Consider the following 26,881-nt stretch of genomic DNA (forward strand, 5'->3'; position numbering starts at 1 on the left):
TAAATCAAACAGTGTAAATAGAAGCCTCTCAGTACAGGGAGCCATTCAATACACGTTTTACCTGCAAAAATATTTCCTCAATTCCAGAACTGCTCTCAGCTAGCCTTCCTTCCCAGCCTAACGACTGGAAGCTTTTACAGCAGGACCCTCTTCACTGTTGTGACAGGAATAAATTTAGCCCATTAAGTGTGCCACTGTTCTAATTAACCTGCTAACTTAAAAGGCCTCGCAACATCCAGATTCCATAAACGTAAGAAAAAGGTCTTGAAGCCATGGATTCAGGGCAAAATCTGATTCCAGGTACAATCATGTACATCCAGAGGAATTCTAGTGACTGAGTAAATTAGTCCATATTTGCATATGAGTAATCACATCTGAAACGGACACTAGCTGTGCAAACAGGACATTAGAAAAGACAAACAAAGAAATACAATGTAAACACATATAGCTAAGCTCTACTTTGCCTGCCTATGCTATAACATCCATAAGAGAGTAAAGAGGTACTGCGCAGATAGCAGGCAGGTCTCCTATCAGAACCACTAAGCGTGATTTGAAGGTTAAAGCACAGCCTCCCGAGCCTGCTAGTGCCCCTGTGGCAGTGAGCAGCAAGCACGATCGGAAGTGCAGGCTGCCATCATTCCAGAGAAGCAGAAGCAAAGCACGCTCAAGTCTGCAGGGCACTCAGCTTGCAATGCCTCGCCTGGCTGATGGTATCCATGTCGAAAAGGATTCACTGAGATACGCTTCTGCATCACAGCACTATGAAAAAGGGTGTAGATTTTGGTCCTACATATGGTATCAATGCTTTAACTGAACTGGCATAAGTCAGTCTTTTGTTGGGCACTATTGCTAGGGTTAGACAAGCAATAAAAACATTTCTAAAAATGACAGAACGTTTATGCTGAAAATTTTCAAGGCACAAAAGATTCTTAAACCAATTTAGCTATTTAAAAGTAGTTAAAAATACTGTTTCAGTAACAACTACTGATGACCTATAATTAACTTCCCTGTAAAGATGCTGTGAATCAAGCAACTAGAATTCACATGCAAAAACCTAAACCAAATCTTGTTACACAGATGACCTGAAGAGAGATCATTTGAAATGACAGGGACAAACATGCTAGAAACATGTATACTTCAGATATATTTTTTATGGATGCAATGCTGAATCAGGGTTAATTCCATTAGTATTGATTTTATACTGATGTATCTCCTGGAGTAATCCACTGGGGAATCAAACTCAGAGTTGTCTTTACAATTCACCAAAATAAAGATGATCCCTCATGAATATATCCCACAGTATTTAGAAGAGTGAATCTTTTCAACCTCTCTTCATTTTTAGTAATATCCATTGCAACTGTGGTTGTGATTTCCTTTTATATTTCCAGCTGAAAAGCAAAAGAGTTAAGACATAAAAATGTTACAAAATTAACTTGCCATTTTATAAGTAATAAGGTCACAAAAAGTGAATTGGTGCAAGTGAACCCAAGGATATACGAAAGACTTAACTCTCTAAACAATGTCATTACAACAGAATGATAACCAAGGTCTGATGTCTGTGGTTCTTCATACAGTTTTTGCAGCTCTTCAAACAATGGCTAGAAATGCTATGTATTGGTTTCTCCTGAAATCCCTTCAGTTGTATTCTAGGTCCATCTGAATCCATCTCTCTTGCAAGGTGGCAAACACCAACAACTGGCAAAAGTAACCAGTCTTACAATTCTGCCAAATGTCCCTTGACACTTCGCCAGGAGGTGCCACCTCTTTTTATCTGGGTTTTGTCAATAGTCTTTTTGACTGAAACAGGCTAGGTGATTTTACAGCCCTGCCACTCAAGGCTGCTTATGGTGTAGATGAGGCATGGTACTTCACAAATGCAATCGCTGCCAACTCTTTGCAGAATTCTTCCAGCACAATCACGCCCTCTAGCAACGTCATGTGGTCAATGCTGAGAAAGGGGAAAATAATTCAGCACAGAAATCAGAACTGTCACACAAACAACAGCAGTGTGTCTTGGAGAATATGCAATGTATTTACTCACATGGGCCCTTCAGGCTCCAAGCCCAGCAGGCGTTTTCTGACCAGCAGAAGTTTAGGAGTGAAATCTGGGATGCGCTGGATTCTAACCATGAGGTCCCCAACAACCTGTAAAGCACGGTGCCATCAACCCCCAAAGTAACATCTTTGCAGAGTGCCTAGCAGCATGGGTTAAATGACAGCCTTCAATGCCTGAGCTACAGACTCATATCAGAACTCTCACGGACTCATAAAACAATATGCAGACTAGCCATTAGGTGGCAAAGAACAGTCAGAGGTCATAAACACTAAAAATATTAACAGGCGCCAAAGATGTGGGCACAGAAAGTAAAGATACAAAGGGACAGGAACTCTTAAGCCTTACCTGTTGTTGCCATAAATGGGTATTACTCACTTACTTTAATGATGCCAATGATTAATTTGTCTTAGCAAATGTTAACGAAGGCACATTGACCAGGAAATTCGTGGGTTTAGGAAAGCACAAAGGGAGAAAGTGAAGATTATAGTTTGAAATGGAGGAGGCTGCTGAGAAAAAGGGAGCTGGGCCCTCTGTCAGTATTGGGTAAGTTAGCACCAATAATAGGCTCCTGACCAACTTAGGAACAGCTGGTGCGTGGGGTAGGCAAGGGATCTCTGACTGGGAAGACTGCAGTGTGACAGGCAGCCAGCCAGCATTTGTGGGATAAAGGTCTGACAGGAAGAGACGATCAGAGAGCGAAAAGAAGGGGACTTTCGATAAGTCTACGATTCTATTACTGAGCAGAATCTACAGGAGACCATTCGAGAGCAGCCTTCATCAGAAAGAAGAGGGGCTGGGCAGCGGCATTCCATCCAAGCACACTGTATCTAGGAGCGTCATTTGCTTTTTTGGGAATCAAAAGCCAGCTCTTTCCCATTCAGTTGCAAACCTGTACTTTGCCTGTGCTTATGGCATTATGTGACACTGCCTGCAAATGACAACAATGTGACCAAGTCAGACTTAAAGTAACATCATTGCCAGTGGGGATATTTTACATCTACACAATGAAACAAAGCAAACATGGTAGGGGAAATAATTTTGAAGATGGGCACAAAGAAAATAAATGCTGGGAAAAATATTTTCCGAAGTTTCTGTGAGGAAAGCCATAGTTCTGATTTTCAAATCAAGAACACCTAGTACACAAGAGTACCTATTTTCAGTAACAAGTCCTTTGCCAACTTCATTACAGTACAATATTCATTACAAAGTTACTAAATTCATCACTGCTGTATAGCCATATGTAAATATTAACTGTGTGTTTACTCACCCTGACAATAACAGAGAAGAGAGACCTACAGCCAGAGGCTAGGTTTACATAAGGATCCAAAAGGTATTCATGAATATGAGGATGAGGAAACAAGGAGAGTTTGGACAACACTGACGTAACTTGTAAATTTACATCATAGGGCTGCAAAAAAAAAAAAAAGTAAAACACAGAGTTTAGCTATTTTCATGCTGGCTTCTTTTCATCTATCATGTGCTTATTTAACTACTAGAACCTTACATACTAGGTTATGATTAGATAAAGTTAAAAGGCTAGATTAGAAGGCAGGCCCAAAACCTGTGCTTTCCACAACAAGAGTGGAGAGAATGACATGGCAGCTAGGTATTAAATATTATTATCTGTATAATTGCTACAACCACATGAAGTCCCACAAGTTTCCAAGCAGGGCTATTGCACAGATGCAAAGCTTTTGCAAACTTCTAGTTTGTTGGAGGATAAGTCTTTTTGCTATAAAACAGTTATTCAGCTCAGTAGCTAAACAAATAGCATAGGATCAACCTAGATTAAATATCTGTTTGCTTCTCCTGGATAACTGCAAACTATATGAGATCAGGGAACTGAGAGAGACAAATCCATGTTTGCAGCTAATATGGTATATGTCTTATATTCAGTTTGCTTGGAAAGAATCATTGCAGAAGGCCTGGTCATCTTGTGGCAGCATGCAGTAACTGCTACGGGAGATGAAACAATCTTGGGCTGGGAATGCAGCATGAAATATTCTGAGTTTCTTCTCTACCTCCTTTCCTCAGATCAACTAAATGCAAGAGGCAACACCATCAGATGCCGAAAGAAGCTACATCAGTAATAAGGGCTGTCCAGGAAAGAAAAGAAACAATATCTTGCTTAGCGGATTGCCACAGCCCAGGGAGAAACTCATTTCCATAAAAGCAAAGTATTTTCATCATAGCTTCTTTGTATTTCAAGCCCCTTTTTTCAGCTTTGATTTTCTCATCAGGATCACAGTGGAAACAAACTGACATTTTGGTTCAGCTCAAAATCTCCAGACTAGTGGAATTTCTTTCCACGTCAACATGGTCTGTTCCACCACTGAATACAAGACACGGACAGACATTCCCTTGTTACATGGCTATGCCAGTCTCTTAGGTGATGTACTGGACTTGAACAGCCTTGAAACAAGTCACTTCATCTCTGTGCATCATCTACCTTCTCTCAGAAATTAATTTTATGATACTGACTTCTCCTGTAAGGTTTTCTGATATCTATTGATAAAAATGGCTAAACAATAACTAGCTATAGTATTATGACAAAGCAAAAAGGACATTGAACACAATCTGTAAGCAGTACTGCTTCCCTAGTGAATGCTTTTCTGCATTTTTCACTTTGCCTGGACATTCACATTAGCACACATTATGTCAAATTTGTCATATGAATTAACAGGACCCAGGTCTTTTTTTTTTTTCCCCTATGTGATTTACATGTTTCATCATAAATAACCCCTAGGAATCTCAGTTTGATTTTTAGGACAAGATTTTGGTAGGATATAGTAAGAATTTACCCCTGCTGTCTGATTCAGGCAGTTTGTTTTAATTCTTCTGGAATCCAGTTTCTTTTTAGACACCACAGACATTAACACTTTGCTTGACTAACTCAGAATTTGTGTCATGCTGACAAGGAGAATATCAAAATGGGCATTGTGCTTCAATGCCAGATGCTGTTTCTGTTATAATCGTAAGTATCTGGTATTTCTTGGGAGGATATAATTTACTTTCTTTATTTATGTATCATTGCTCAGACAAGGCTTTCATATCCGTGACACTAGTCTTTCCTAAAAGTTGACGATGCTCAGACTTCTTCATGACTCCAATCTCTAACCATTTCAACTAGTGAATTATGCAATACATGTCTACTGGAACCAAAAGCCTGAGGATACACAACATAGCAATGCAAGCATTTGGCTTCTCCGACTTCTGATGATATAAATTGTACTCTCAAACATCCTTTTCCCCTAAGCACTCACAAAGCAGTCCTAGAGGCTACTGCTGGCCTCCTGCCACATTTCCTGAGCACTCATATGCTCTTTCTGTCCTCTTGTTGTGCTTATCACCAGGAAATCTGACACCGCCCCAGCTAAATGTTTACTCTGTAAATAGCTGCACATGTGAAACTGAATGAAATTGTGCAAACTTCCCCAAAACTGCTGCTATTGCATCTACAGCAACTCCAGCTGGCATTACAAGGAGGGTAATCTAGACTTTCAAGTCTTGTTTTCACTAGCAGAAAAAGTTTTCTTGATCTGAAGCAGCAATGCTGACTTCATGAACTTAAGGCTAGAGTTTAGTGAAGGCAAAAAAACCATGAAGTTTTCACACAAGGTGATCTCCTTTTCACCTCCCTGAGCCTTCATTGCTCTTCTCCCCAGAAAGACTAGGTCACGCAGAAAGACTAAACACAGAAAGAAACACAGAACAGGGAAATTTACTTTCTTTAAATTCCTCTGTACTAATCTGGGTCTGATATGTCACAACTACTTTTCAGAAAGAGGAACCAGTCAGATCATATCTCATTTGTTTGCTCTTCGCAGCTATGTTTTCATTATTAGAATACAATGAAACAGGAGAAAAAAACAACCCTTTGTTACATGGCAGATGGAAAAGGATACCTTCTAGAAACCTTCCATGCATCACTCGTGCAATGATAACAGCTTTTTCTAATGGTGAAAAAATTGAGGGAATGTTATAGTGATACAGTAAGTTGTTTTCAGCTTACAAAGTGATGTAAAGTGCTTCCTGAACAAGATTTCAGATTGAAGTTTTTCGAAACATTGTAGAAAGGAGCTGTAAAGTATTTTATTTACTGAAAAATTTGCACGCCTTCTAACAGTAAATGCTGGAAAATGAAAACAGAACCAGTGAAGCTAACATCCAAGGATTCCTAAGATACTATTTTATCCTCATCTTTTACCCTAAAGATATTCCTACTGTTCACTATATTTAGTAAGTTAAGAATACTGATCACTATAGCTTCTTGCAATCTACAGAGACATACACGAAAGACGTGGGACATTACTCAATTATTCCCTGCTACAGGTCCCTAGACACCCGAACGACAGGCTTTATGGGACCTTAAGGAGACTAGCCATGTAGCAATGTTTAAAGCATCAGAAATGGAATTCGTAATGTGTTTTTTTTACCTGATCAAGAATCCTGCCCATTCTTTCAAACAGGACTTTCAAGAAGTGTCCTTCAAAAAATGATGCTTCTAAATTGCACTTTTCCAAAGATCTGGGAGATCCAGGCCACTCCCATCGTAAGCAGATGGCACAATAATCCCGGAACTAGAAAAAAGTAGGTAGGAAAACAGATTCAAACAACTTCATGCAAAATATATTGGGGGCAGAAAAAAAGATACCAACCTCCATGGAAACCATTTAATTTCCTTTTAATAGCTGCCAGTCCTTCAGACTATAAACTGTAGTTATCTGAGTACTCTGAGCTCAAAAGGAACAGTCATTCTAAAATAAACATCATCAGTCTCTATGCAGACACTTCATTTTCTTCTTGATATTCACGCTATTACAGGGGTTTCAGAAACACAATGAGTGGACAACAGAGCTCCCAAAAAGCAACCGGGACCCACACACAAAGCAAAGCCAGCATTATACACATCCTGATCAGGATTCTTCTAAAGCAGGAATTGCATTCATATATGGTGGTGTTGTAAATAAGTTATCACATTTTTATAATAGAACATGCAGCTTATCTGCTCAACCCAAATCCTCCTGAATTCCCAGGACAGGGAAGGCACGTGTACGTGCAGGTGATAGAAGTGTACTTCAGGGCTTCCTCTTCCCTCTCCATAAAATACTCAGTCTTTCTCAACAGCCTGACAGCTTCTGCCTCTGATTTGCTGTGGGCTACCTGATGTCTCACTTTCAAGGAATTACACCTTGAAAGGAGCACAGGTTATAGGAGCGAAAATATGGAATGCAGGAATAAACTGTAGCAAAAGACAGGTGAAACAGGCTCAGAAATTCTTTACTGCATGCAGCTTACCTACCTGTGCAGGCTTCCAGGAATAGGAATATGTAAGCAGAATAGCTATTTGGATGTAATAGCAGCAATAGGCAGGGCTATTCTCAGGGGGGAAATATTTTAAGAGTAGCCATATCATTGTCAAAAAGAGACAGAAACCAATTCTGTTCTCTAATAACTCCCAGAATACTCTTTTCCCTAAGGCATGAAAGAAATACCTAGATGATATGTGTTTTTTGGCATCCAGGAATAGAACATAGGGGAATTTTACATGAACGTTTGTTTCCTTATTCTCTACTTTCCATTCCGTTTCTTTTCAGGACAGACTACAGRTAAAACAATATAACAAATGCAGAAACCCAAGCTTCCTATTTCAAACTGCTCACATCCTAATTCAGAGATTATGGAATTTTTCAAGTGCCTACTAAATATAGTTCTCTCTGTTATCCTACTGCTTTGCATATTTTTTTTTCTGTTATAGAAGATTCACAGGGCCTCATTAGGAAAGCTGCAAATGAACAGTGATTGTCCTCTGACCAAGGAGACTTTAGATTACACTTGTAAAAACAAAACCTGCGTTTATTTCAAAATAGTAAACCATAAGCTTTCCCACCAGAATTCTCAACTTCAAACCTGAATGCCTTAGGCTGCATATTCCCTGTGACGAGCCTTTATTTTTAAAGTCCCAGATTGCATAACTCCTATGCAGCATTTTAATTTCCCTTTAGTCCTTTCAAACAGCTTGGCAGGCAATTCTCCAAGAGAATGCAGATAAATGAAAAAGCAAATTACGAACCTATCTGCAGTTCAGATTTTCTCTCAGTGTATTTGTTACGTGAATGTTAATGCATTTAATGTCATCTATTATTCCTGCTAGAATAATAGAAGATGGATTCACCCTCAAAACTCTCCGAAGGTAAGTTTTTATAAGAAAATAAAAATTGAATTTTCCCATCTTCCATTACATGTAGTAGGACTATTTATAGAACCATTTGTACATTCTCATAAGCATTTCAAGTTCTCAAGGACTGATTAAAGAAGATTTCAGTGACTTACTTGTCTGTGGGCATCTCTGAGGTAAGTATCATAACCTGTACCCTCCACGTGGTATGATGACTTAGCTTCATCAGGTACAAGACAGAGAAAACTAAAAGAGATAGAAGTACATTAATGTTTAACTATAATCCACGGAGCAGCAGGTCAATACTTTTTCATCATCTGTAATAGTGGACACAGTACTGAATCAGATGCCCAATTAATCCAGGCATTTTACTGTAACTTCAAGTGAAGAACAGAGAATACAAAATCGACTTACGCAAGTCTGTTCTAACTACTGTTTGTAATAACAACATATATACTTCAGAATTTGTATATCTGGCACTAGAGGTAAAAACATCAGTGGAAGGCTAGCGGTTTCTGAAAATGAGCAGACAAAATGGAGATGAAAAGGAATAGTCATGACCAGTACAGATATTTACTAAAGGTCAGACTCCATCTTACCAGACCAGATGGAAAGTTCACTGGGGAATGAATGAGTCGAAAGAGAAGGAGAATTATAGTTAAAATTCTTCCTAACCTATTGCATAGGCACTTTTATTTGCCATAGTTTGCTGTGGCAATAAACATACAGGAGCATACAGGAATATTTGTCCCAGTTACAAATATCATTGCCTTTATCAGGTATATAGTGCAAATACTGTATGTCCATATTACTTCACTGATATCTGGCCTAAGTAACACCTGCAAATTCTAAATTTTATTAGAGAGGAACTTCCTGTAAAAAATAAATTTAGAAAATCAAAATTTCTGGACAGCAAAAGACCATTCAGCTTTTAGACTCTCTTTCCAAAGTTCAGCTTTCTCCACACACCAGGAACTGCTGAGGCTCCTGAAAGACTTTACATAGAGAGTCAGAAATATGGAGTAGTTGAGTTTTCTTATGGAGTTCATATTATCTGAAAAAATAAATTTGCAAAACACTGCAAATCCTGAAAACATTTCTATTCCCTGATGGAGATTATACGGGGTGAATTTTGGAGACACTTCTTTTCATCTTTGTTCCAAACCATGTCCACCATAAACTATACACAGCAGTACTGGGGGAAGAGGGCAAGAAATGACTTTTCAGTTCTAAGCTGACAGTCCTTAGGCTGTTTGCTTCCTTTGGCTAACTCTGATTATTTCCGGTTAAATAGGCAGGTCAACAAAGAAATACCAGTGCTGCTTTGCTAACATGTATTAACAGAGCAAAGAGCATCTGTCCTCATATTAGTAGCTAAGAGAATTACCATCACTAAGTTGCTTAGAGCAGAGACTGTCCTCTCTGTGGTATTCAATTTGCAGTATGCCTAATATGAACAAATGTCTGTTACAGGTGATGGAGGTGCCCCGTGTGTTTCTGGGAACAGAAGGTTATCTCTAGCTTGGCAATTATTTCATTTTAAATATGTGTTTAAGGAACCCTGGGAAGCTAGTAGTTTTTTTCCCCATGAAACCATTACAGCAACACTCCCCAGACTTCTCCAGGAAGGTCAAACCCCATATAAGACTAGTTTAAACTTAGCAAATGTTTTGAGAAAAGAATGTTTTATACTCAATTAGGCTTTCATCCAGAAGTCTGAGTAATAGACTGGAATATTAGCTGTAAATTTTTTCTATTTTTTTGGTTTATGTTGAATTCTTTTTACTTATTGTAAGCTCTAATCCTTCAGGAGTAGCTTTCTGGTAAAACATCACATAATTTTCTTCCGTGGAGTCATTCTGCCAGCTGGCAGAGAACAACAGACCTACACCCATTGCAGAGTTCATTTAGTTCACATAGTGTGTGCAGGCACCCACACGTTCAGAGATTTCTTTAAGTATTTGTTTCAACTCACCTGTTCACAATTTTATGAACTTCAGTCTTCCCATCATTTTTTGGATGTTCTGGACTGACAGGTGGAGAAGCACTGAGCCACTCTTGAGCTGACAATGTGTTATCTGGAGACAGATCGGTAAATAATGGATCTTCCTCCAGGTCTCTGTGAGATTATAATAGACAGACATAAAAATTCACAGAATGTTATGGAAGGCAGGAAACTTTCTGGATCAATAGATACACTTTCTATCTTTCTTCTCTGAAAAACTAGCATGTTTTTCAGAACACTCTAATATGTACATCTTTTTACCTAATTAATATGCAGAAATACCAACCTTTACAAATACCTGGCAAGCTTTGTTTTATTTTTGAAGAAAATTCATAACCTGCTGATCTGAACAACAGAGCTGGACATTTCTGATTGGTACAAAATCACTGCGTTAAATCACCTAAGTTCTTTAGCCAAGTTTTCCACGAGAGATACTTCTACTCAGGGAAATCACTGGATTATTTTAGATGACTCAGAAATATCTAAATTAAGATGCCTAAAATAGCTGGTGTAACTAGTCCTCACATCTCCGTTCAGTAAAAAAAGCAGTTATGATAGTAGGTAGGGTATTTCAAAGAATTTTACATAAAGTGTCCTAGAAACGTTCTTCCATCCAAAAGTATGATTCAAGAACATTAATGAAAGCAAGATACCTAAGTGACTGACTTCAAGAACAATCTCACTGAAATCAGTACAAACATGCACAGACTCAAGCTAGACAGATGCGTAAGTAAATTACTAAATCAAGACCTTAGAGTGTCTGTTGTTTAGAAAAGAGATTTTTGTTAATTTTAGCTCTTGTTACTGTTCTAACAGTTTCCATAAGTTGCTGGTGGAGTAATTTGTGCATCACTTTATAGATGCTCATTATGTTATAGATTAACAAACAAAACACTCAGTGATGTGCTGTACTCACTTTTCTTTCAATTAATGAAAGAAAAGACTGTTTTGTTTTAAAAATAATAATCCAAGCTGGCTGTTGTGAAAACTTTTCTTAAAAAAGAAACTTACACTGCTCCTGCAATCTGTCCATTCTCTACCACATCTTTATCTTCTTGACAGAGAGGCTTGTATTCCATATAGTTTCTTTCTTCTAAATTTCTCAGAACCAAATTATAAAGAATGTGTTCATTGGGTTTTTGCAAAAGGTGCTCAAACATTCGTAAAGTCATTATACTGATCTGCAATGTAAAAAGTAAAAATTCAGTGGACTCATGCACAGCTGCCTTATGTTAATTGTCTTCTATCTGTGTTTGTACAACCGAGAACATTGCTAATATATTTATTTACATTATAGTAGGAACCAAAATTCCCAGGTAGAATTAGAAAATTATTATGCTGAGTGTGGTATATAAACATTGCTCCAAACGCACTTGAAAACCAGTATGTGCATGTATTTTTTTCCTATAAACATCATGCAGTACAGCTCTATAATACAAAAACTTCTAAATCCTGCCAAAATAACAATACAAAGAACATCCAAAGAACTTGCAACTTAGCCTTCCATATTACAACCAGATCCATGTTGGAAGATGGTTATCACTGTGCAAGCCAGACATACAGTAGGACTTAAAGGTTGTAATAAATATCCAGAATAAAAGAAAATAATACTAGGGTGTCAAGGCTAGAACTAGAGGCTAACGTTTTTACATGGAGATACTATGTAGCTTTTAAAAAGGGCCTGACTTCAAGCAATATAGAGGCCATTTTTAGAGACAGCTTTAGAGTGCTCAGCTTTGCAAAGATCAACTAATTTATACAGTTATCTGACTCTGAAAGGGTGAGCAGGTAAGCAGACTGAAGAAAATGGATATGTCAAGGCATAGATCTGTATTTCAGGCAGGCTTGGGGATTTTTTGGGAAAGTAGAGGGTGGAGGCTATTTCATGGGAAGACCGGTTACACAAGCAGCTCCCTAGAAGGGATTTCACTGAAGTCAATTACTTTAACAAGGTTTACGGTGTGTAAAGTGCTTAAAGTTACTACATCATCTTTTAATTGGCACTGTATATATTCTTTAGCCAAACCTACTTTGTGTAATAAAAAAAATTAGTTTTTAACTACCCCTTAGGTGATAACATGACAAAATTGACACAAGGAAAATAACAGTGATGCAACATATAACATACCACCAATTAAAATGCAATCGCACAAACAGATTTTGCCATCTTTTACAGATAAGCAAGCCCAAACAGAGATGCATAGGGGGCAAGCAAATTTAGCAAAGAATCTTTATGACTAGAAAAAATGTACTAGTTGGATAAACAGTTTGATTTTCACTTTCTAAGAGGAATTTGCAGGATTGGTGGTCAGAACTCTTTTCCTTGGTTAAAAGTTAACTGACACAAAAATGAGATGACCTCACATCGGTGTTTTTATAGTCTCTATGCAAGATGAAACTGCCCAGCAGACATTCTGCCATTACCATTTCTCACCTCATCAGAAATATGATCACAGTGCTCGATCAACCTGTGTCGCAATGGATGTCTGTTGATGTCTGTCAAAGTTTCTGGCTCTCTGTGTTCTCCAAGTATAAAATAAACCATTTCCTGCAGCAGGACATCTGAAGTCACTTGACGAACGATGCGATGCAATAGTGCAGTTGATGTGAGGATCCCAATCTCTGACCTGAACGATAAAATTAACATTAGATATGTACTTGATTTCAGCAGAAAAATATCCACTTGATTCAGACTGTGTTCTGCTGCTGTTTCCTGTAGAACGACGCTACTCACGTTTGCATCAGTTGGGGTTCCATAACATCAACAAAAAATCGATCCCGCACAGCTTTTGCCATAGCAACAGCAGCAGTCTGAAACAAAAATACAAAATGGCAGGTCTCACACTGAAAAGCTAAGAAACCAACTTGAACTATTTATTTTCTGAATAGGTTTGTATCATCTATAAACATTTCAAACCTTTTGTGCTTCTTTGATGAGTTGATCACAGTAGTCAAACCATGAAAGAAATGAAATCAGGGCTCTTTTCCCTGGAAAAGCAGATGCATCTTCTTTGTGGCTGTAGGAATCCAAACTGGAGAACATAGGGAAAAATACTACTTAGTCTATTTAGGAATATCTGAAGAACATTGGATGATCTTATTAAACTTAACAGCATAATTAATGATCTACTCACAATGAAGTGAACATTAGAATAGCTTTTCTGCACACAAAAGTTTTCAATGGCATGTTAAAGGATACATAGCATGTCCAGCAGAAGAATTCTGTGTGGAGATACTTAGTTTAAGTATTTGCTAACTCAGAAGGGCGTACTGATCATCTAGTCTGTTCTCTCAGGAAACACAGACCATAGGAACTGAGTCAATAACTCCTGTAGTCAGAGAACCATAAAATAAAGGGAATTGTTCTTCTCTACTCTGTAAGTGACCTCAATCAAGACCACCGAAACCACACAGCATATACCTGAACTAGATTGCACCTTTCAGAAAAAACATGCATCTCAATTTGAAAGCTCTAAGGAATGATAAATTCATCATGTTCTTTGCTAAACTGGCCCAATAATTATTTATCACACTATTAAAGGTTGTATCTTTTTGTTTCTAACGTCCAACTCCAGCCACCAGAAATCAAAATACTCTTTTTGCAAATACCTGCTTTTTGTCCAAGTACTAATAGATCGTGATCAATTCAAAATAACAAAGGCACAGTGTAGAACAGTATTTAAATATATTTAGAATCTAACATACAAGCAGTTAGGATAACAGGCATATTATCTTTTGCTTTGTTCTGACAAGCTATGCAACAATTCTTTCCTTCTTCTTCACTGCAAAAATGTTGTAACAACAGCCTGCTATCAAATACACCCTTCCTGCCCTTTCTGGTAGCTTAGAGTTCTCTGCTCACTGTGTACAGTGAAAGATTTATGCACATGTTTCCGATATTCTTGACATCCAAATAGGAAAATAATCTGTATCTGATACTACAGCTATATCAGCACAAATTGCTAACATAATTCAATGGAAAACCATGCTTCCTGAGGAATCTCTGCAGTGGGCTGGCAGTCAAACCTGACTTGATGTCAAAAATAATGAGTACGTTGGATGCCTGAAGTCTTACCACTCTACTGCAGTTAGTATTTAAACTCTGCTCTTGAAACTTTAGTATGGGAATGTAAATATATTTTACATCTTATCTAACAACAGAAAATGAGTTTCAAGGAGGGGTGTAAAATTACCTTAGGTATTAAATACAAAAGTAAAATTCTTACCCCCAGTTAATTGCCTCCACTGTTTCAATGTCTAAAGGATCCAGTGACGGAGGCAGGGCTCTGTAGAGGGTGGCCAGCCTGTCTGTCAACAGCTCGCATAAACAAGTGCTTTGAGTCAGGCACTTGGCAGCTGCCGGCTCTGGCAAGCTCACCAGGAGCATGAGGCCTTCGCAGGCCTTCACTGCGATCCGGCCGTCCTGGCAGAAGGGCATGGAAAATTAATCAGAAGGTGAATGAAGCTCACTTCAAATCAAGAAGCAAGTATCTTCCAAATGAAACCTCTCCCCTCCCTTTCCCCCAAAGCAAATGAATATATTTCCTTTTGTTTCTTTTTCAGCCATTAAAAGTTATTTCTCCTGAAACTGGATGGTATGAAATAAAGAACCTCATCTGAATCCACGTCAAATACTAAGAAAGTAACTGCAACCTTAAGGCTCACGGCCCCAGTGCTGTAGGTCGGATTAAGACGAAGACATTAGACAATGTAAACTATCACTTAACAATTGCAAGGTACGTAGATATATAAAGCTTTCTGCTCTCAACAGTGCTGTCGTAATTACAGGCTTATCCAGCTCTCCTTTAAGTTTTTCGAAAGAATGTCTCYGAGTATGAATTCCGGGGTGGAGCTGGGTAAGACACAGAGCAGCTGTTCTGAAAAGAAATCAATTTCCTAGATGTACTCTGGTGCTTTTACAAAAAAAGTGGGTTTGGTTAAGTCAATACTATAGCAAGTAGCTTTTTAAAAATTCTCTTATGGTATATTTAACTTAAAGATTATCCTATTCAACTTGTTTGTGAAGCATGCAGACACCCACACAAATTCCTCCAAAAGAACTTCACATTACCAATAATAAAATTAATATTCATTTTCTAAGAGTACTTTAATTTTAATCTGAAAATTACCAATTTACAAAAGACACCTGCAAAACAAATCTTCATCTTACTTTTCATAGTTAGAATACAATGTGTACATACATGTATATTCACTGCCTCTCCCTGCTTCACACAATATCCTCTATATCACATTAAAGAGAATAAAAAAAAAAACTCACTGGACTTTTAGTGAGATTTAGCAGAGAATTCACTAAATTATAGTCTTGATTCAGACGAACGGTTGAGGACTCAGATGATGACGTGACATTTAGTTCATCCAGGCTGAAAGACAGATTCTCTGCCTGTTGAGGGAGGTCATCTTCTTTCTCCATTTGCTCTGCTCCAGCAGCAGTAGGTATTTCTTCAGTTTGAATGGGCTGTCCTGTGTCTGTTGTCAAAGACTCTTGGCCTTTCAGCATGTCTTCTGTGATTACACTTGCTGGTCCTTTGGAAGCCATTGCTTTTAACTTATTCTGAAAAGCATTTTGTTGGAATCATGCGGTTTAAATTAATTCATTCTAAAGCAGAAATTTACTAAAAGGCAATTTTGAAATTGAAGCAGCTCTCTACAAGGCTGGATGCAGTAACAATGTAGAATATAATGGGCTGCAAAAGCATGTGAGTTTTTAAGCTTAGTACATTTCTTAATCTGTTTAAATTTTTCTTAAACTCTATACCATTTTGGTTCAAGCCTGAATCTGCCATTCACAAAGAGATGGCATCTTTTTATCTCCACCAATGGAGGCACATATTCACTTGATTTGTTCATTTTCCTTATGAGGGCACCTTCTGACTCTAGCACACACCACAGAAAACATCACTTTTCCTAGAAAGGCCTCAAATTCTTTTAATCTCTGAAATGCTGTTTCCAGTCGGAGTCATACAATGAAACTCATTCTTAACTTCTGAAGTTTTTACCTTTAAAGGGAATGGGGAAAAAAGCAGCTTTTATGACAGTAGGATAACTCTTAAATTGTATTTGTTATAAAGAAAAAGATCAGTAGATTTAATGGACAGAAGACTACTCTAAGCACTGGGTACTGTAACAGATCATAGAGAACCTTCTCAGAAGCTGTAAAGCATCTCTACTTAACCTGAAAAAAAGCAACCCATTCGTCTTTCTGTAATATAAATCTGACTCCAGCACATAAAGAGACATTTAGATTTGTGCTCTGCAAGACCAAGAAGAAACTCACAGCAAGGCAACAATTCTCTGTTCTTCTGGCATAAGCACAGGTGAATAATACTGTATTAGAACCATAAATTAGACTTCAGCACAAGACTCATTTTTTCAAGTACAGTAGTGAGTTTAAAAATCCAAAGGGTTTCCCTCCTCCACGATAACACCACAATTGTTACAAACATATATCTCAAGTATTAACAATTCAAAAGAGTAACCATTTGGGGTTAACGGTGTTTAGTACATACAGACCAGCAGGGACTAACTACATGGCAGGCTCAGGCAGCAAACTACAGAACTGCTGTGAACGCGTGCTCTATCGATGTGTGCTCTTCGTGGAGAATCTGCACTGAATGCTACGGTACAGTCACATAACAACATCCCTTGAGAGGCAGCCCAGTGGTAAAAGCAGCATGCTGCATGCTATAAAATAAGTATAATTTTTGACTACAGTAGAAGAATCACTCCTTCAATATATACCTTCTCCTCCTATAGATCTTATCAATATATGGGAATAGCTGGATCAGAACTATAACTATGCATCTAAAGGTTGTGCTACCTCCCTGTATTTTAACATATTTTTCATTTATAACAAAGTGCAATCAAAAAGGCAAAAATGACTCAAATACTTGTTTTTTCTTAGCTGCTATGGCTAGAACTGCATTTTCAATCATGGATTAGACACTGTTACTGGCACCACTCATGTACCAAGTACGGCTGCCAAAGACAAAAGTTACTTTTTGCAAAAACTACATATGATTTTACAAAACGTTCATTTTACATTGCACCAGCTTACTGCCTCATACCTGGACTCTCCTAGCCATAGCTTACACTTTAGCTAAGGCACTGATGAGACCTAACAGTATAAATCCCCCTTTAAATTTGACCATAGCTCATTATTCTTACATTGGCAGGTGACACAAAGYAGGCTGCACACTGAACACCACATATGCGGTTCTTCATGTATTTAAGCTTCCTATTGACTAATCATGCAATTCTGCAGCTCAGCTGCTCACCTGCCTTCTGTAAAGGTGCAAGACAGGATCCTGAATGACCTGACAGAAAAGGTTACATAAAATACATATTCAGTGTTTTCTAGGCAAGGCACTCCTTTAAGTGAATTCATCAGCAGCAAAGAGTAGACAACATAAAAATACATTTTTATATTTTCATAATATGCTGCTATTTGAGTGCCAAATTCTGTGGTGGGTGTTGCCACATCAGACTATAAACTCAAATAGATTTAAAAAGAATTCTGTGAAAAATCAAGTGGTATCACAGCTAATGAAAATATCCACTCAATTCACAGTGAAAAACAAAAAGCTGCTTTGTAGTAATGTAAGCAGACGTGAATAGTGAAACTATTGTTCATTTGATAAAATGGGGGTTCTCATTTTATATTCTCTTTTTAACGGATACTGTGTTCAAGCTTGTTTAAAGAGCAGAAGTTGAATCATAGAGAAGCAAGTGTCCCTTTGCAAGGAAGGATCAGTTGCAAGGAATACCTCTCATAAGATGAGTTGAGATGTGGCTAGCTAAAGAGGAAACAAATAAGGCAAAAACATGAGTTAACATGTTTAACATAAAATAATGACTATGATAGAGGTGATAATTGAAACGTTCCTATGTATGTTCTTTCTCTATACACCAGAACAAGGAAAACTCAGTTTAAAAAAAGGAATAAATTAAAGCCCAAATAAAATTAGCACATGGAACTCGGTGCACAAGATACTTTGGAAGCCAACATCTGAGTCAGGTCTTAAAAAGAATGTGGTTCTTCCAATTCTTATTTCATTAAAAAAGTAACTTTCCCAAGAGATACAGTTATGTCATATTGCTTTATTGGTTAAGCAATACAGGTGAAAAATTCAAAAAAAATATAAACAGCTTTGTAATAACAAAGAACAGACTATTTAATATGGAATCACATATGGAACATCTTTGGGGGTTTGTATCTGCTCAGTTTTCTAAGTTCATGACATGTTGTAGAAGCTTGTCAGGAAAAGTCAAAGAAGGAAGCAAAACTTGCAGAGATACAAATGAACTGTTTTGGAGAGATGTAGCTGCACTTCCGTTTGTAAGTGTTAGAGATTTGAGAGAGAAATGCCACACAGAGTTCTGTAAGTTTACCCTTTATATGCATTTGAAGGTCAGAAACAGATATCAAGTCACAACAACAGCACCTCTGAGAGGCTTGGATGCAAACAACCAGAATATTGTATCCTAATAAAGGACAGTTCTGCATCCCAAATATGGTATATGGAAATTACCATCAGAAGTCGTGAAGACATAAGTCTTAGACTACAACATTTAGAACAATCTCCTGATGAAAACGGAGCTACAAGAATCTTCTTTGGCTTCTCTGAACTATACAGTCAACATTTTGTGAAACTAGAGCTCTCTTTGAAATTCGGAGTCATCTGGTTTTCCATGTCTGATTTTTAACATTGTAATTTTGCTATTTCGAGGCAGAACACTAATATTTGACAAAATACTTCCACTTCTTGCAACTGGTGTTCTCAGATTTGATTTCAGGGGCATTATTTGAGTATAAGACTCATTCAGAGGGTCTTACTTGCTCTTTTTGAGCCATAGATTTACATAAATTACATTAAAAGTTACCCTGGTTTGGACCTCTATAATATTCTGCCTGTAATATAGCTGGTAGCTTGCTTCTGAGTGCCTCTAATATTTAAACACTAACTGTTCAATCCTTATACCAATGTTCTTGCTTGTACAGCTACAGTGGATACAATGGCAATCTGGGCGATACGTAATTAGGTAAGAATAAACTGAACATGGATTTACTAATGAAAGTTTAAGCAACGTTCAGAAACTTACAGGAAAAGATATCTTTGCTGTATAGGAAAACAGATTCTTGTTTTGGGAAAACTTGTAAAATATTCCTGGAGTACACTATATCTACATCTTTTCACCTACATATCATATATATAATAGATAGTGTGTACCATAAGAAATATCAAAGCAGGAAGAATTTCTAAATGGATTTTTATAAACTAACCCTGTATATGTTCCTCCTAAAGGGGAACAGAAAGTTAGCCTAGAAATTCTTTCTCCTCCCACTCTGATTTCATCAATGCCACTACTTAAGTTCCACGAAGGGAGTAAAGATATTTGGCTTTATTACAGATAGAAAATAATCCCATATTGTAGATCGTGAGCTGGCACTGTAGACCATATGTGTCACTACCAAATAAGGGCCCAATCCCACAGAACACAGCATTTTGCAAAGTTCCAGTGCCCCATGCAATCTGTCCCTTAGTATTTATGGGGCTGAAGACAAAACAACTTAAGAAGTCCAAGGTCTCTCTCTCACAATGTTGTAAGTTACAATCTATATCACTATTACTTCCCCTGGCTAAAAATTCTTGTTTTCTGATTTGGAGAGTGCCCTCTAAAGGCTATACAATTAAGGAGCTCAAGCAGGTAAATTTGTGAGCCCTGAATGACATACTAGTAAAAAGAATTAGATGTATCAAGTCTCTAGAAGCAAAAGAAAAGACTTTCAATACCACAGGAAAAAAATCACAAAGTGAATTAAAAGTCATCTGTGAAGCACTAACCTGCTACCTCAGGTTCTCTATTAGATTTTGCCTGGGACACAGTCTTTTAGAAATAAACTCGAAAAATGTAGATTTGATTTACTCACCTCAAGGAAGAAGTTGACCAGGTATGGATCCTGTTTCAGCTTTGCACATACTATACAGAGAAACTGAATTTCTTCATTTTCTGTTGGTGTTGCCAGAACTTCACCACATAGCCTGATTAATTTCTGTCACATAAAGAAAAGCAAACAATTAAGACTGGAAGTAAGTAATAGCTTTTTCTAGGAATCGTGGACGGAATTCTACAATTATAGACTTGAACTGTTGCTCTAGATTTAGACTGCCGTGAACAAGATTTATTTATTACTTACAACTTGCATTGCAGTGGCAGTTCAGCAATATGCTAAAACTGATATCGCACTGCAGCAATAAAAAGAACTGGAAACAATGGAGTTTTTCTTTAACTCACACAAAAATGGAAGAATTTAAGAAAATATGCCATTAGTCACAACACACTAAGAGAAACTTGTCATACAAAATAACATTTACTTAAAATTTGAACAGTACCTGCACTGGCCTATGCACATTTATATGGGGAAGCAGAGGTTGTCGTATTCTTCCTAGAAGTTTTGTATAAAAAGCCAAAACTTGCTGTTTCATTCCTGGAGGACACTGAAGCAAAAACAAACAAACAATAACAAAAAATATAACAAATGTGAAGGGAAATGAATATGCAAGATTGTCTTTCAAACTCAGATTAAACAGCAATAATTTAACCAAAACTATTTTAAAACAACATCTGTTAACACATTACTTTTATCAGTATTAACTGAGTTTAACAAAAAATGTTGCATCTCATTAACTGTCTTCTTTTTAAAATTATCCATACTTTCAATTAATTACTCTAGTACACACTTTTAAGTCTTTCCAGGAAATATGCCCTACCAATATAGGTAGAGGGTAGGTGAAATTAACTCTGAATTATTTGGCTATAGGCAAACTGTCTTTTATGGTACTGCACCATTTCATACAAATATTAACTTTTAGCCAGAGTTCTCACAAAATCTAGCAATTCGGTGTGCAAGTACCTACAAATATATGCTGATAAATTCATCATTATAAACACCTCAGTGTCTACTACGGGGTTTTTTAATTGATGAGCAATTAACCTCAGATAAAGTGTTTATAAGTGCACAGACGTTCCAGGACACAAAGAAGCTGCTTTTTAGCCCAAGATTCAGCAGAATATAAATCACAGATGTCTGTGGAACATACAGGTTCACGTTCTACTCTCTCTCACGCACTATGCCACATGAAAGTACTTTCTTACCTCCACAAGATCTGATGGCACGTGATGCTGTATGTAGCAGCCTTGTTTCTGCCTAAATCCTCCCCTAACCCTAACAGTTCTAACATGCTAATAAATACTGTTATTCCAGAGGTTAATTTTAACCCACATTAATTCCCTGATCTGGCTTACTGCATAGGCTTACCAATAGTTCTACCAACAGACACAGGTGAACGGAGCACAGGTGGCAACAGCCAGGAATGAGAACTGCCTAACCTGGTTCTCCTGCCAAGGTAACTATCCCTAGAGCTAGAGCCTCATTATTACTTGTCAAGTAATCTGTTAAAAAGACAGACAAAAAATTGTACCATCAGGGTGCATCTACAAGAAAGTAATAAACCTAAGTCATTGCTGCAAAGGGATATTATTCGTTTTGCAACAGATCTTTGCAACATCTTGCAAGCACTGAACCCTGTGTTTATTTCAGATGTATCAACTCACAAGTGGCAAAGTATAAAGACAGGCTGTACGAAAATTGCTTGTACAGGCATATTTGAGTGCAAAATGACTTCTCTCAGCTCTTAGAAACATACTGCTAATTACTCACTTCACATATGTCTCTACTTCAGCCCAATATCTTGACAGAGTTTGTAGATTACTAACCCAGCTATACTCCTGAAAAAAAGTGAGTATTTTCAATACATTTGTATCAGGTATCTTAGCCTGATGGAAGGACAGCTGGTCTAGCAACAGGAATATTAGAGGTCTGGTCCTTCCAGAGCAAGGAACATCCCAGGCTCAGATGTAGTATCCTACATTGTCTACATATGTAAAACCAAGTAGATTAAGAACTCATGACCCCATGTAAGAGGCTGGCTGAGACTGAAACCATGGAGAGCTCCATTTATCCTTAGAACAAGACACAGCATGCTTTCCTTATTGCACCTGCACCACAATATAAAAAGTTCTGGCACGAGGGCTGACAAGTTAATTCACCCCATGATCTAACCAATCCCTTACCTTTCAGCTGATATGTCTGCCAAGAAAGATATCAATAAGAACAAATGAGAGGGCCTTGAAGAATGCACCAAGACCATGAAGCTAATTTCACATGCACCACAAAGCAGACATGAGAACTAAACAAGATTGCCCTGGGCTGGATTCATACAAAAGACTAGATGAGAAAGCTATCTGAGGATCAGCTTAAATCAATGTTTTTTGACATGGTAATCTTACCACATTCAAAAAAAATTAAAAAATATTTGTATTTAATATGACTGTTTACCAAGAATCTCCAAACACTTTACAAAGCAAGGAGTAATATTACTATCTTGTAGAGGACAGCAAACTCTTAGACAGACTTAAAACATTTTCCTACTTCTTGCTTCACAGTCACCATCAGAATATCAAATCTCAAGCTTCTGCTCTAACTAGCATACTCGTTGGTTGTCTCACTTTGACCACACTTGTACAAGACTGTTATTTGTAATACATTGGTAACAGAAGCAAACAGCTATCTGCTAGAGTTCATTGTCCCACCCCACCACCTACTGTGTAGTTTCAGTCCCTACTACAATTAGGAGCTCACACCAAAGATAATCTGTTCTAATGAGAAGTACATACATCAGCTTTCCCTAGTGTGTAGAGTGTCTCCAAAATCTTGTGATGTAGTAAATATTCCATACATGGCCCTGTTTCACCTGATTCCCTCTCATTTTCTTCTTGAACTAGAATATCCAACATCTGCTCCAGGTGAGAAGGAATGTTGGTGTCAGTTACAGGAGCTTTGTCATCTAAAGAGAACAGATGTGCAATTAAGAATGATAAAAATATCTTACCCACCTTTCTTAAGTTCAGTTACAAATTTAAGATTTAAAAATATGACCACTCATTCAAAGAATCTTTTATATATATAAGTCACAAAATAGTGATTAGGATGCTAACAGACAATTTATATGTATGTATATATCTACCTCTTTATATATCTCTTTCAAGCCTATATGAACATACACTGGTCCAAATTTTTAAAAGACACTGGTGGTTTTGGATGCTTAGCTTAAGACATCTTACTTAATTAGCCAAAATTGCAGAGTACCTGAAAATCAAGTTTTTTAAGATGTTTTAAACTGTTTTTTCAGACTCTTTCTGAAAATGTAAACTGGAATATGCATTAGGCAGATATTTAACCTTACAATGGTAAAAATGTGAAACACTAAATTACAAAACCTGTATTAATCACACAGTCCAAAAGGAAAACTTTTGTAGCCAGAAAGCAAACTTAGGGAGAGAAAGGTTCATGTCCCAGTCTGGTTAGTATCTACCCTGCTTTGGTAATTTCTTCTTTGCCTCTTCACATAGTATGCTGGAATCTACAAACAGCCTCTAAGATCAGATTAATTTGCAATTGATCAGTTCCTTTACAAACTAACTAACTAACTAACTAAATAGCTTTTCTAACAACAACAACAACAAAGTAAACCCAAACTCTACACTGCTTATTATTCAGAATACTTTAGATTCAGCTTTTATACTTTCTGCATTAAGATAGTGTGCTGTCAAACTTTATGAAGGAAAGAATAAGACTGTGATCTCATTATACTGAAGTCATGAGACTGCTCGGAATTTATGCCACTGGCAATGGGAGCTGTCATTAACTCAAATGTTGCAGAGCACCTGTGCAAGTGTAGAAATCTTGCTTTTTATTTTCTTCAGCTAAATTCTAATTGAATAAGTATCCCACTACGGAAATAGTTACCTCTTCTTATGCAATAACCTAAAAGTAGCTGTCCCTTGCACGCAAATGGAAACAAGCTCACAAAAGAAAACAGCTTAATGAAAGTGTTTTTAGTCTCTACTACAACCTTCAGTTAGCCTACAATGTTTTGTTGGAGTTTCCTGGGCATAATCCTGCTCCTACTGTAGAGGATGGAAATAAATTCTGCTTCAAAGGTGGCACAGGCAAATCACCAGTTCTGAAAATTTCTGATAGGGTTTTTTGGGGGGATGTCATTGGTTATAAGGAAGAGGCAACAAAGAAATTGGAAAATTGTTTTTCACAAGACTTATGAAAGTCTGGGAGAGAGGTCAGCTTTTATTTTGCATCACGTAATCACAGGTATCAGTTTTCCTCCACCACTCTGTCATTTCTACCTTAGGAAACATCACATAGCGTTCCAAAAGCTGGCTATTTAGAACCAGAGGTCAAGTTTCAGCCTGCAACAGTAAATATTGATATAAATCAAAAGTCCCAGACATGAACACAGATTCAATAGCTACTCTAACAGAAATGCAGAACTAATAAGCTTGAGGAAAGCATGGTAACATTCACCTTTAAAACTATTAAACTGGGACCAAAAATTAGAAAGGTAATTGTTGCATAACTATTGTAAGAAACCACAGGAAAAGTTAAGAACAAGTCACTAAAGCCATAATTTATCAGAATATCCACTTTTTGAAGAAGAACAGAATAAGGTCTGGGCAAGTTTTAATAATGTGGTTTAAATCTGCTCACAATTTCACTTTTTGGAGCTATGGTTTCAAAATACCTTTCACGGAGACAATACACTGAAGAAAAAGCACGCAGAGTTCAGATATGTCTGGTCAAAGGTATGGCCACAAAATCACTTTGTGAAGGCTTTTGTTAAAAGCTTGGAAAGAGAAAGAAAATCCCTGATGCAAAACAATAAAAAAGGTTAACAGCAGGGACTACATTTCTGTAGATGTCTGTTCAGATTAAACAGAATAGATGAAGACGGACGTTGGGTCTGACATGAAAAGACACAGTTCTCCATGTGGTACTTGGGAAACAAGACCTTCCTTCCATCATTGTTCGTGCCCAGTTTTTAAGGGTGAATGGGGGTATACAATATATATATATATTTTTAATCAATAACTATTATTGTTGGCATTTCGATAGAAGAAATAACTCAAGTATGACTATGCAGTATTTTTTTAGTCTTTACTTTTTAACAACACCAAAATTGGGAATTCCAGTTTTCACAATGAAGAGACAAAACAAAAGCATTTTTTTCTTTTACCTGAAGTCTCTATGTAGTAATGGGTGATTGCTTTCCAGTGGTAAACAAAATCTTCTTGTAATGGGAGGGAAGGCGCAAGCTGTGGAGAAAAGAAAAAAAAGACGTAACATATTGCCTCAGAGAGTAAAGTGAATTTTATCTTACACGTTGAACAAAACTGCCAGCAGACTAGTGCTACAATCTTTATTCTATGTTCCTTTACCTTTAGCAAGGACTCTATACATTATTCATGGCATGAGCCTCATGCCATACTGACTGGCTCGAGAACATCACTAATGATTTCTGTGCTGTTTCTATGATCAGACAACCTACTCGAAGCAATACAAGCAATTGATCATACAGGAAAGTAGCACTATAAATGAGATTTTGATTTGTTTAGATTTCAGATTTTTGTCCTTTAGGAGACAAATCATGTTCTTTTGCATCTGCTCTTGATGCCATCTCCCTTTCGATATACGCTGTTCTCCTCTCTCCTTCTGCTCCCTCAAACATACTGTTTAGCGCCTCGCACAGTTCCTGCCAAGATGTTTTTTTCCTATTAGCTGCAACTTTTAAAAAGAGATCTTTGTTTCCTTCTTTCTGCACAGCAGCACTATCCCCAGAGCTGACAAGCTATTCCCCTTCCTTGTAACAAATAAATTGCTTATTTCTTTTCTGAAACGAGAAGGCTAGCAACTTGGGATGGTCGGTTGTGTGTGGCTGGCATCCAGCAATAACATACTGCAAGAATGAAGCACAGACTCCCATCCAGACAACCGAAAGTACTTGCTCCTTCCTCACCTAATGGTGCTCTCCGGGCTCTATGGCCCATCAGACCCTGGGCACACAGGACTGTTACACCACAGGCAGTGGGTGAAAACCGAGAGGGCCATGACCGCTTTACCACTCTGCTCTCCAGAGCACCTTAAAAAAGCTGCGGGAAGCAGTGAATTTGTGAGAACAATATGAAACGTGCAGATCTGCTAAAATCAAGAATCCGTGAGYGACAATCCCCACAGCTCAACAGATACTAGGATCTGTTATTACTGAGGCCTGATTCTGTATGTTTGAGGGTTTTTTTTGAAGAATGGAGTCCCTAAGTCATTCTTTTAAACTCAATCCTAAAATAAAAGATTATCACTTGAAGCCATGACAGTAGCAATGCGATCATAGGGCAAAAAAAAAAAGAACCACCCCACACAGAACTAGGCATGCCCATGTTAGAAGAACAAACAGTCGAGCCGTCCCCCAAAGCGACGGGCTCCAGCCCTGCAGAAGCTACAGATCTCACATTTGAGATTAATAATTCTGAATTCCCCTAGTATCTCCTCAGGGCCTAAACAGCGCTGAGCTGCCTAAGCTCTTGCACAAAGAGAAGCAGAGGGCTCAAACTTTCATTTACTCTGTATCATGTAGTGCTGGTCTCTTTGAAAAAGCCTTGGAAGTTTTCTACATTTTTTTTCCTTGGATTTAATGACATTTAAGTTTATCTT

The 26,881-nt window shown here is 37.6% G+C and overlaps 1 protein-coding gene across 3 annotated transcripts; it reads right to left on the bottom strand.

The window, feature by feature from the left end:
* Positions 1–209: 209 nt before the first annotated feature.
* On the bottom strand, positions 210–26,229 carry FAM160B1 (family with sequence similarity 160 member B1). Of its 3 annotated transcripts, none has more exons than XM_026069771.1 (18): positions 26,190–26,229; positions 25,410–25,488; positions 24,523–24,585; positions 22,996–23,165; positions 20,652–20,756; positions 20,189–20,311; positions 15,518–15,811; positions 14,466–14,662; positions 13,157–13,271; positions 12,974–13,050; positions 12,674–12,866; positions 11,251–11,420; positions 10,210–10,353; positions 8,390–8,480; positions 6,493–6,636; positions 3,324–3,464; positions 2,042–2,145; positions 210–1,948 (listed from the first exon to the last, which is right to left on the bottom strand). In XM_026069771.1, the coding sequence occupies exons 4-18, from the start codon at positions 23,113–23,115 to the stop codon at positions 1,843–1,845; spliced, it is 2,124 nt and encodes a 707-aa protein (XP_025925556.1). In that variant the 5' UTR covers positions 23,116–23,165; positions 24,523–24,585; positions 25,410–25,488; positions 26,190–26,229; the 3' UTR covers positions 210–1,842. The 3 variants fall into 3 exon arrangements, with proteins under 3 accessions (XP_025925556.1, XP_025925555.1, XP_025925554.1); XM_026069770.1 differs by lacking the exon at positions 24,523–24,585 and adding an exon at positions 24,918–25,041; XM_026069769.1 differs by lacking the exon at positions 24,523–24,585.
* Positions 26,230–26,881: the final 652 nt, after the last annotated feature.

The sequence above is a fragment of the Apteryx rowi genome, unplaced genomic scaffold (genome assembly GCF_003343035.1).
Source record: "Apteryx rowi isolate R43461 unplaced genomic scaffold, aptRow1 scaffold_3, whole genome shotgun sequence".
Lineage (NCBI taxonomy): Eukaryota > Metazoa > Chordata > Aves > Apterygiformes > Apterygidae > Apteryx > Apteryx rowi.

Bases quoted from the DNA above. Each gene is read 5' to 3' on its own strand.
- FAM160B1 (XM_026069769.1), bottom strand. From the start codon at position 23,115: ATGTTGGATATTCTAGTTCAAGAAGAAAATGAGAGGGAATCAGGTGAA. The intron at 12,867-12,973 runs GTGAGTAGCGTC...TTTATCGTTCAG, and splicing joins GAACCCCAACTGATGCAAAC to GTCAGAGATTGGGATCCTCA. The intron at 6,637-8,389 runs GTAAGTCACTGA...ACTTTTTTCTAG, and splicing joins TCAGAGATGCCCACAGACAA to TTCCGGGATTATTGTGCCAT.